The 12,270-nt window shown below is 38.5% G+C and overlaps 1 protein-coding gene across 1 annotated transcript in view; it reads right to left on the bottom strand.

The window, feature by feature from the left end:
• Positions 1-12,270, bottom strand: part of TMEFF1 (transmembrane protein with EGF like and two follistatin like domains 1) — a 112,906-nt gene that overhangs the window by 13,313 nt on the left and 87,323 nt on the right. The window contains exons 5-6 of the mRNA XM_053978217.1: positions 11,598-11,694; positions 232-380 (exon numbers count right to left, since the gene is read on the bottom strand). Coding sequence (XP_053834192.1) covers positions 232-380; positions 11,598-11,694 — 246 coding nt within the window. The remainder of the gene's footprint in view (positions 1-231; positions 381-11,597; positions 11,695-12,270) is intronic.

Genomic DNA, 12,270 nt, shown 5'->3' with positions numbered 1-12,270 from the left:
TTTTTGCTTATATTTTCCCAAGAGCTTTTCCTGTCTTTCCAGGTAACAGCAGCCAAAGAAAGGCAATATAAACACAGCACTATGTGTGTAGTATGGGGAACACAAAATTACAGGTGATGAGTTCACTGATAACTGCATCGGTGACTTCTGACCAAAAATGCAAAAGGGAAAGTCTACCAAGCCCAGTTATGTCAGAATTTCATTTTTCCAAAAAGCCAAAATTAATCCTACCTGAGCAGTGCCCAAGGTGCCTGATGTCAATCTGCTCTTGCCTCAGACATGATGCCTCTCTGACAAAGCATGGATTATTATAGGAACTTCCATCAGAAGCACATACAGGATTAAAACTGTATCCACTGCAGTCTATGTTACATACACACCTGTTAATTGAAGCATACAGCAAAACAAAATTGACATCCAGCAAACAAAAATTAAGTCATGTTAAGTCCTAAGTAAACACTAGCTCGTGCACCAATGCCAGGGGAGGAGAGCATGCTGCATGAGGATGCTGAAGGAGTCATTGACATCTCAGGCTTCTGAGCAGAATGTACAAAATTGTGAATACATGCTTCAGTGTGCCTTTCAATAATGTATTAATGTTTCTTGTAGTTTTACTCTGGTGTCAATCTCATAGAATACACCTGAAAAGTGATAACACACTAGTAGGAAGATTTACTACATTAATATACAAATTTGTAGTATTTATTCTCTAGTGTGAAGAAAATCAGAAGAATATTCTAACTTTTTCAGCATCAGGGTCCTTGAGGGGGAAAACAAAAAGGACTCCCTTTTCTGTTACGCAATAGAAAGAGTTCTATTTCAAAGGCTGTATAGACTAATATGCTTGGTTAATATTGGTTAATATATTGCTGTGTCATTTCAAGAAGACTTTCATTCATACCTTTGAAAGTTAACAATAGGTCTATTATGTTGCATTTAAAACAGGATTATGCAATCTGAATTATTTCATATTGCATCCCATTAGCATTTTGGTTGTTTAGGAAGAATCATTTTCCACACAATTTGTAACTAGGGATTGTAAAATGAAAGCAGGAAAAATGAAGACCTAGCGTGTAGCTAGTTCCTAACCACACAGAGGTAGGACAGCCAAAGACTCAGACAGGACTACGACCTGTTTATGTTTAGATACTTTTGTAGCCCCAGCAAGGAGTACAAAAATTTTACATACGTGAATAGCACAGGAAAACTTTGCAACTTTCCATGTCTTACACCCCCTGATTATTTAATCAATCTTCTGCTTTCTAACTGAACTTCTATTTTTGAAAGAAAGTTTCTGTGTATGTTTCACATTGCTCTGCAAGTTCATCTCCATCTTTGGGTTGGGAAAAATAAGGAGTGTAGCTGCAGAATGAGGGGGAAGACAAGGTGGGCACATGTCCAGCTCTCAGTCAAGCTCCTCCTGATGTCGTGAGTGTGAGAAAGCCACTCTGCAACTTCTGAGAAGGTGGGAGTGGGCACAAGACCCTCTACTTGGCAGACAGCTCGACAGGGGGCACATGGTCTGACTGCCAGGAGTAACCACTAGCTTCATCTTGATGTGACTTACTCTTGTAAGTCACAGGAGGGGGGAAAACGTCCAAGCAACCAACTTACTAGGTTATGTTCTTTCCCACTGTTGCAGATAAAATTAAGCTATTAAATAGATGAATGTGTGCCTCAAGCTGGTAACAAATCTGCAGCAGAACCAAATTCCATGCTGCAGAAACACTGAAGACAGCCAGCATACTTTTTGCTCTTCCTCTTTTTCCATATGACCCTTTTGTTGCTTAATTTAAATATTCTAATTTTGCAGGTAATTTTCCATGCCTGTGAACTTCAGATTGTTGCTAGACAGAACATCTCTAGTGCAAACAGGGTTTTACTGACAGTGAAAAACTACTGACAGTGAAAAACTGCCCCAGTAATGAGTCTCTACACATCTTCCAAGTACTAATGAAGCCTCTAAATATCAATATGATGAACATATGATCATCTTTCTTACTAGAAATGGTAGCGGTTGTAAACCTTAGAACCAGGATGGAAATACTATTTTGTTTACCTACTCCCACATAATGTTAAGACTAATCAGGGGTTTATTAGGGGTTTACTACATACAAATAAAAGGCTCATGGCTCAGCAGTCATGCATATTTATTGACACAAACTAGCAGAGAGCTGTACCTCATTTGTATGACACTGGCTGTGTGCAGACAGATACCTTTGCTCTCCCTTAAATCTGCCTGTAGTCACCATCTGATGTCTGTAGCACCATGATTATGGTTGGGTTTTGTCATTCTTGGTGACAAATAAGGTGAGTTTTGAAAATATTGTTTTTTTCTTCATGGTGACTAGAGTTGAAACTGCTTGAAAATTGCTTATGTTTCCATGCTTTGCTGTATTTAGATTTAACATCTAATATTAAATGCTTACTTTCTCAGAATTGTCAGATGCTTTCTTTAGGGGTACTTATGAATTGCTGACCCTGATGTTCTGGTCAACAGTCTCAGTCTTATCTCTAACCATCTCATCAATGTACAGAAGTTTCACATGTTGACCCCCTTCACATGTATCTGATTATCTGCCTGGTGCCATTAGCTACTTCTTTGCCTACAACCATGATGCCAAGTGGTACTTCCAGCCTTTCCCTGGCCAGTTAGTCACTGGTCACTTGGCAGAGCTCTCTGACATGTAAAAGCAGGTGGTTTAAGTACACTGTGGCATAATGAACAGTTGAACTGGACTGATGCACTTTAAAAAAAATTGAAACTCTTATTCCAACATAAACCTTTGAAGCCTTTCAGAGGGCTGAAAGAGGATGAGTTAAGGAGAGGACATGGCTTGAGTGCAATGGTCTGAAGGGAAAAGGGTCTCCACAGATGCAGTGGGGTGGCAGAGAGGGAGCCACGAGCACATGTTAGAAACCAGCACTCATCAGAGAGTCTGTATAGGGTGTAGTGAATTTGTCCTTGCTCATAGACAGTTTCCACTAGATCAAAAATACCGTGGGACTGTGGGAAGTGCCAAATCGTGAGATGAGAACTGTCAGGAGTGCTGCTCCTGACAGAAAACATGAAAAGAATGTTGTTTTTAACTGCTTAGTGTTTGTGAAGGAAGGTAAAACCATGGGAGAGCAAGTTGCTGCTCTGATGTTTCACATCAAACACTTTGAAACTGGGGCCTGAATCCCTGTGAGGGGACGGGACCACCACAGACTGAAACAGAAGAGCAGCTCAGGAAAGTATTGGAAGATCTGCCAACAGACCCACTATGAAATACTGAAAATATGTTATATCCTGACATCAGAAAGCTACAGAGGGCAGATAATAGCTTGGTACTGAGATGACAGGAAATCCAACTGTTTGGTGGAAGCCAGCTTCCCCACCACTAGCCAGTTTGGGAGCCAAAGCCAAGAAATCAAAGCTCAACACTACCAAGCAGAGCTCACAGATCTGAACCATACCACAGACCATACAAGAAGAACACAAAGTATGTGAGAAGACATAGCAGACAGTGAGAAAGAGCATCTTAAAGGGTAAAAATATTATCAGAGGCCTTTGCAAGCAGGAGAACCTGTAAGAGGCACCAAGAACTGTTTTCCTTCACAGCTAAGACTGAAACTGAACACAAAATTGCAGTCCCATATTACAATGGGACTCTCTCATGCTGCGGACAGAGCACAGAGAAAGCAAAAGGACAATGCAGAGAACTGCTCACAGAGGCAGGGCAGGAAAAGCTTGACATCATGAAGGGAGAGCAGGGACACATGGGAGAAGCACAAGAGGGGCACCCAGGAAGCGAGTGAACCTTATATGTAAAATTCAGAAGAAAAGAAGTAGTCACTTAAGGTAAAGTCACTTAACACAATTGTGTATTAATGACATCTTTAATGTGCTTCTTGCTTCATACAAGAAGTGAATGAGTGCTTCCAATTTTTGCTGGAAAAGTTTGTTGTAAAAGACACACTGGAGTAAAAGGAGTGAGAGCCCTACAAACATTTTCTTTGCTGTAACTTTCCTATTGGTTTTAACCAAAAAGGATTTAAACAGTTAATGCTCCAAATTGATGTCTTGCTGGAGGAGGTTCCTGCCTAAGGTCCTCAACAGATAATTTCTTTTACTTATTCCAGGAAAGTTAACAGGATATATTCAGATGTTTTCCTGATGTACTGGGGTATACAGAAAAAGTAACTGAATTTTGTCACCTGTCATCAGAGAGCTGATGCATTATCATTCATTAACACCATTAGTTAAACAGAAAAGCATTTGAATTTCAAGAAAGTACAAAGTGATATAATTAAACCAAGCAGATTTTTTGGGTGGTTTTAATAAGCAAGAAATGAGGATGTACAACTCATGTTTTAGGGGCTACTAGGTGTAACAAAGTAAACGTGCTTAGTAAAATGAAGTGACAAGCTCAGGCTGTAAGAGCACTTGCTGCTATTAGTAAATTAATTAGATCCCCAGAGATCAGAACACATTTCAAGGCTACCTTTGTTTTCAGGCTTCAAGGTGTACGTGGTCTGTTGGAAGTTCTGTGTGCTTAAAAACCCTGGTAGGTTCAAAGAAAAGAGAGGGGGAAAAAAAGGAAAGGAAAAGCATGACTGACTTGTGGAGTGGGCTTGGCTGCTGGGAGAGACTGGCATTTCCAACCAGCGGATCAGGCTGCTGCATTTATGCCCACCTGGGTCTTGCTCACAAATGTATTTTTCTGGCCTGGCCTCGCAGGGAGTGCTGCTTGCTATTCCTTCCCAGTAGCTGACAACAGTGAGCATTCTCAGGTACTCACCAATTCATTGGCACATCTGCTTACAAATGTAAAATGGAAACACTAGAGTAAAACAAAGCGTGTGAAATGCACACAGATGGATAAGGGTAAGCTTGATGGAATAAATTTATGTGAATTGAAATAGCAGGGGTGTTGCAATTGCAGTTAAGAATATAACCATGCCAAATGAAGGATTACCTTTCATTTGATGCTTCTTCCCTTGTGTGCAGTTCTTCCCTGATGAAACCTGAACTAAGAAAATCTGGATTTCAAAGTGATTTTTCTACCTATTTGACTAGAGTTGAATCTTCATCAGGTTTTTGGTGTGTTTTAAAAAATCCCTTTATAGCACAAGAGAAGTAGAATTCAATTCTACAAAGCTTCTTTGTGCCTGGCTTTAGCACTCTGTCTTTACTTCTGCCCAGCAATCCAGAACACCCTTTGAATACCATAAGCTTCAGCTATTTTCCAGACATCCCTTTTCCTACATTCCCCTTTTTCATGGCATGGCTCTCTCTGACCACGGAAGAAATTTAGTCTTTACTGCAGTGAGCTTCTCACAGCATACATGGTGAACTGATGTTTGCTCTCTCAAAAGCAGCCTAACCCTCCCTCCACCCTCAAATAATAGGAACCTTCAAAGACTTGGCACACACTGCTGCAAAGATCACTAAAAATATACATTAAAAAACCAGACATGGATTATTACCCATCTAGTATCTATTCAATTTCTTAATAGCCAATACAGTGAAAAGACCATTATGCTATTCCTATCATATCAGAATATCTTGCATCAATATTTTCATAATTCATAATCCTACAACACAGTCTTTAATCCCTTGTTTAGGTTGATTTTCTCTATTGTCTGAATGGTTTGTTTTGCACACAAATACTTAGGATTTTTTTCTTCTGTTGGATCAGAAAGCTGTGAGTTGCGTTTACACAGGATTTAGCTACCCTTCCTTATGAATACTTACATACATCATATCCTAAAAAGTTAATTAAAAAAAAAAAAAGATAAATGAGTGAAAAAGTGGTTAAAAGAGGTAAGTATAAACTTGCATGCCAGACTTCAAACAGGCCAAATCTTTCCCTAGAGGACAAATTATATAGACAAGGCAGAGACTAGGACTTTAAAATATCCACATTGGCATTTCTAACTGTTAATACTAAGACTTCTGAAATTCTGGTTTGGCCTTTGTGAAAACAGACACTATGCAAATTATAGGCCAGCTGAATTTATATATTGCTGAGGTACCTTTGCTTTGCAAAGTAAATCTCATAAAATGTTAATCTCAAAAGGTCTACTTGGGGATCAGCTGTCAATCTTTCTTGAAAATCTACATTATAAGTCAAAACATATCTTTGACAGCATAGTACACTTATTAAAAAAAAAGACTGAATGTGCCAGAATCCAATTTCAGTATTTCTTCTGTTAAAAAAAAAAAAAAAAAAAAAAAGGTAAAACTGGGAACATGATAAATTTGAATTTTTACAGTGAGGATATTTTTAAGTTAATGACTTCCTTATCAAAGACAAAAAAAAAAAAAAAAAAAAAAAAAAAAAAGATAACAACTCAAGCGGGGCCTTCACAAGATGGAGAAACCTCCAGAGGTCTGAAGATGACAGGAAATCTGTCACACAGCCGCAGGACAGATTGTGGGTGGACCAGCAGGGAAGCAGCTCTGCAGAAAAGGACCTGAGAGTCCAGGGGGAGCAGCAGGCTGGGGGCCTGCATCATGGGAGGGTCACCAGCAGAGCAAGGGAAGTGGCTCTTGTCCTACATTCAGCACTCATGACATCCCATGTGAAACACTCTGTCCTGTTTTGGGAGTCCCCAGTAACAGCAAAAGCTCTGAGAAACTGGAGAGGCTGCAGTGGCGAGACGCTGTGATGGGGGCACTGCACCTCTTCAGCCTGGAGAAGAGAAGGCTAAGGAGGTGACTGCTGTCACCAACAACCCAAGAGGGGTTGTTGAGAAGATGAGAGTGAGGTTCTTCTTAGAGGTACATGAAGAGGAGTGAAAGACGACAGGTGCAAGTCGCAAGGAAAGAAATTGTGATTGAACACGAGGAAATTATTCCAAAGTGAGAAAAGTTCAGCCCTTGAACAGATACACCCAGCTGTGAAATCTTTCTTCATGGAGATGGTCAGAGCTCCCCTGGACAAGTCCTTGAGCTTACATGAATGACTTATCCCTGGTTGCAGTGCAGGGCAGGAGCCCAGACCCTCTAGAGATCCTATCTTTTGATTCTTACTGATATAATGATCTGGTTATCTCATGAACAGTCAGTAGAACTGAAAAATCCAGTGTGTGCTAAGAAAAAGTCAGGATCAAACCATGTATGCTTGTGACTGACTTACAGAATTTGCCCCATCATCTCTAGATAGCCCCAAGCTTTGTGCTGCCACCTCTGTGTCCACTTCTTAACACGACTGCATTTTTAATTCAAAATTCCAACAGAAAACAGACAACCACATTCATACTACCTATGTTTGTGGGCTTCTTGCCACTTTCTCACACAGGAGTATAAGTCTACCAACCTCTTGTGCACACATTTTGCATCACTATGCATAATATGTTGTCTTTTCAACAAAGGGGAGGAAGCTTTTGGCCAGAGAGACATTTGACAGAGGAGAAAGACAGACACTGACTGAATGCTGTCAGGAAGCAGCTTTTCCCATGATATATACAGCCTGTTTCAGTTTTGTCACTAAATGGGAAGTCCCACCCAGCCCATGTGAATCCTGTTCTTTGCATCCTGTTACCTCGGAGCTATAGAAAATTACTGTTCAGGCAAATGACATGTTATGTGTTTATGCAATTTCAGACTAGTGCATCCACAAGTGATTGTCTATGCCCTTGAAAAGATTGACCACAAACTAGCAACTCTTTAAAATATTTACAAGTTGTATGAAAAAAAAAAAGAGAAAAAATATGGAGAAATATATTTCTGTGATGCTTCCTCAACCTGATTATTTTCAGAATTTAGATAAAGAATTAATGTACTGATTTGCATATAGCTGAATACAAATTTTCCAAGTGTTCTGTTTATGACAACCCTCTCCTCAGACTTTATTTCTGTGTCTCAACCACTCAACCTAGAATCAACATTGAAATTTTTCATAGAGGCAGTGGAAATTATAAAGTTGTTTATATTTTTGCATTCAGTTTACTATGCATTGTTACCACTTTTGGTTCAGACAGATAATGTTTCTGTGAAGTCAAAAAAATGAAGATACAAATAGAAAACCCCGTGCAAAGCCTGATTTCTTCAAACTATGTGTGATCTAGTGCAATAAAAGCATATGTACCATTTTTGATCAAGAGATAGCCATAATGGTTTAACACCAAGCATGAAAACTAAGAATCTGTAACTTTTTCAAAGGGGAAAATACAGTTTAAGAGCAACAAAAAATTAATATCACTAATTTGTAATATGGCACGTATCTCAGCTCTACAACCGATCTTCTTTAAATTTGCTATTAAAATGCACCAATTTGGTGCATTTTGTAATTACACAGATTCACAGATTAATTTAGGCATAAGAGATGTGTAGAGATCATCTAGTCCCAGCCCCTGCTTGAAGTTGGTCCCAAGGCTCTGTCTGATCAAGTTCAGACCATCTCCACCACCATACACGGTGTTGGAGTGTCCAACCACCCTCAGGGTGGAAACATTTTCCATTATGACAACACAAAATTCACCATGCTTTGACCTGTGTCTATTGCCACTCACGATATCACTGTGCACCTCTGAGAAGAAAGGATCTGCTTAGATAACTCCAAGGACCTGCAAGTTCAACCTTAAAAAAATCAGGAAGTAACAAATGGTCTTCTGCTTCTCTGTTCTAAGGATCCCCCTACAGTTTTCACTGAAAGTATCAGGTGCCACCATTTTTTGCATAGGATCCCACAGTTTTCCAGACCCAAAAGACAAACCACATTCTGCAGGGAATAAAATTGTCTTTAGCAGGATTTTTCCATTATTGAGAGAAAATTTGCCTATTCTGTTCCCTAGGCTGTTGAGGCTGGCCTCTTGGCAGGTCCTGGGATTCCTCATTAATCCCAGCTCATTTCCCTCAAACCACTCAACATGCGGTGGCATGTGTGTCACCCTTCCCACCAATTCACTAAATATTTTACCCATAAATTAATTTCCTTATTGATGAATGAGGAGTACAGATGCTCTTTCGCTACTCAAGAGTAGTCAGAGCAGAAGGAGCTGGTGTTTGTAAAGTCTCAGATTGCACAGCTTGGAAAAGAGGCTGAAAAAATTCATAACTGTGCCTTTACTGTTTGTATCATAAATATGGCTTGAGATTATCTACTTAAAATTAGGGGACAGTTCAGCTAACTCATACAGTAACCATAAGGGAGCAAAATTTTCTTTAAATGCCTTCTGTTATCACCTGGATCACTCTATTAAGTGTCTTAATATCACAAGGTGCAAGCAATTAGGCCTAAAAAACCTACATGAATGGAACTAAATGTACTTTTTCTTTGTGGTTCAGTAGACATTACCACACTATTCAGAAAAGTTCCAGTGGACATTCTTGTGTCTTAAAAAGGAAAATCAAACCAGAATATTTTTATGAAATTAGGGAGTTTTGTGATTTGCTAGAATTAGGCATGATAGTCTTTGTAATCTAGTGCAAATTTGAATGAAATTATAATTCTGACTAGCATTGTTTATATATTATGAGAGATATTTGTGTTGCTAGTTACTTTGTATGTCATGATATAATTTTATGATGTCAAAATCCACACTGAAACACAGCAGTAAAGAGAATAAAAATTAGATGTTAAAAGCAGTTATAAGGGGTGCTCTACTAAAGTTTCCCAAAAGAAGATTTCAATCCCATCTTGTTTCTGCCAGGTAAATAACTGTTTTATTTTATGAAAAATTATGCCAATTCCTATATTCTACTTTAACGAGTTTGTGACTTGCTATGTGACTTGTCAAAACCAACCTTGTGAAGGCAATCTGTGTTAACAGACACTGATTTGCCTATGGCTAAAGAGTGAATATCACTGAAGCCTGTTTTAATAGTTAAAGGCACTGGGAAAAAAATTAAATTATATTAAATTCCTGTATAGAATTGAAAAATATTATCCAATAAATTGCAAATAACCTACATGGGAATACTTTCTAAATTTTGAGTGTTTTCTACATAAAAGATTTTGTTTTCACTTATTTTTTTTAACGAGGACTAATTAAAGAAATCTTAGAGGCAAAAGAGCACACTCTGCCTGTTGTCAAGAAGCAGGAACTGGTTTCATTTTATATGAGTAGGATGTAGATAATAAATCTGCTCCCCCCAGCTTTATCCTAATTTTCATCTGGTGACACTACAGGTACTCTACAGCTGCAGGAATTCCAGCTCTACTAGTGCAGAAAGACTAAGCAAGCTTTTATTGAAGTTGAATGCTTCAGGATTTATCTTCCCAAGCCGAAAGCACATCTCAGTACATATAGCTAACATATATATATATATATATATATATATATATATATATATATATATAATCTATACCATCTTTCCAGTCATAAATTAAGCAGACCAAGGCAATATTCCAAAATATTATTAGTATTACAAAACTCAGCTCTAGTTCATTTGTCTCTCTCCTGGAAAGAGCAAGCTGGCTTCAGTACTATGGCATTTGATGAAATGTGAAATATCACGCTAGAATTCATGAGCACTATTACCATTTTGCTTTCCCTTGTATTGTACAATTTAATCTTGAATGTATATCTTGAATGTTAGTGCTAAGCTGCTTTAGTGCCTGAGATGTCTTCATGCTGGTATCCTGTAATAAAACCTTGTGCAATTAAGACATATTTTAACATTAAATGGATTCCAGCTGGAAGACAAGAAAAGGGAGAGTGATGTTTTCTCTGATTAGTGATGTTCAGGCACTGTTATTCTGAGATGCTGTTACCTCTGTGGATACAAAAATGTACCATTTGCAAGTCTCTCAAACACCTTCGTGCATTGTGTCTGCAGCCACAACCCAGTACCTGCCACCAGCCCAGATCCCAGTAAACCTTATTCCATACTGGTGGCCACTGCCAGGACAAAGGCTGTTGCAAAATCAGCAGACAGGACTTCTTTTAATTCCCTAAAAACCCCTTAAAGCCTCATGGAGGTGTCTGAAGAAGCCCTTTCCTTCATGATATATCTGCCTTTTCTGAGAGCTGTGCAGAGACTGGACAGCTGGGGTATAATATAACCAAGTACCTCAGGCAAGGAAATATGGTGCATCTGCCTCTGCATTATGAATTGTCTTTAAAAGCTTCTTGTTTCTTGATAATTTGGTTTGAAATTTGACAATAATTGTTGATATTTTTCATTAATTTCCCCCTGTGTGCATCTAAGAAATCAAATGCCACAGTGAGTTTGGAAGATCTGACTAGCTCAAGTCTCCAGTTCATCTTTAGGTCCTAGGTTAGCACGGATGGAAATAACTGCATGTAAAACTTTATGAACAAGGAGAATATATAGAAAAAAAAAATCTCAGGGTTGAATAATCAGTATTTATTTTGCATTCCTGTTTGGGTTTTGAGTTGTTTTGTTGGCAGGATAAAACAAATCAAGGCTCTTTGTTTGAAAATATTAGCTAAAGATTTTCCAGTACAACTCTCTGTTGTTTTCTCCCACTACTTTGCAACTGCAGATGGTTTGTTCTTTACAGACACATATCAAACACATCATTACTGGATGGCACTAAAGATTCAGTTAGTGAGAACAAACATAGTCAAGCAGATAATCATGTACCTTTAACATTTTTCCCCTTTTGTTCAGTGATATTGTTAGGGAAAACATTACATACCCGACATTCTCTGCATCTTCATCACACTCAGCCCTGTATTTGCAAACTCCACATTTTGAGTGTTTTCTCTGAACTTCTGTCCCAGATCCTTCATACTCTGAAAAAAACCAATAACAGAAAGCATGACTTTCAAACTAAGCTCTGCTTTTGCTTACCTAAATCCATTTGCTTTCAGGAATACTGTCAACATAAAGCTGTCATATACTGAAGCTATTAACCTTAATAGTGCTCCCTTTTTGAAAGTCAATTGGAGGTTGGTAGAACTGTACCAGTGATAGAAAAGCATCCCTGAAAACACTAATGCTTCATTGATTAGCTCTTCCTTTATTCTTATTTCAGTCATTTTTATTTATTCCCGCTTCACCAGGCACATAACTGGCATTGACATGTATCCCAGTCACATTTACTCTTAATTGCCACTGATAATGTATAAACCCTGTCCCTTCAGATGTCCTTGAATATTAGGTACTGGGGATTTAAATACTATTTTCTGTGGCAGGCTTTAATTACAGATATCCTTATGCAAGGTTACTGCTTGATTTTTTCCCCTTTTTGATTCCTATGAGATTAGACTGTGTTCATATGTCACATATGCTGTGGTGTATTTGCCAGACTACTTTGTTTAGTTCCATAGGAATAAAAGAAAAAAGTCATCCTAACAAGAATCTGGTAG

This window comes from Vidua macroura, chromosome 1 (genome assembly GCF_024509145.1).
Source record: "Vidua macroura isolate BioBank_ID:100142 chromosome 1, ASM2450914v1, whole genome shotgun sequence".
In the NCBI taxonomy this organism is placed as follows: domain Eukaryota; kingdom Metazoa; phylum Chordata; class Aves; order Passeriformes; family Viduidae; genus Vidua; species Vidua macroura.
This window is presented reverse-complemented; position numbering and strand designations above follow the sequence as displayed.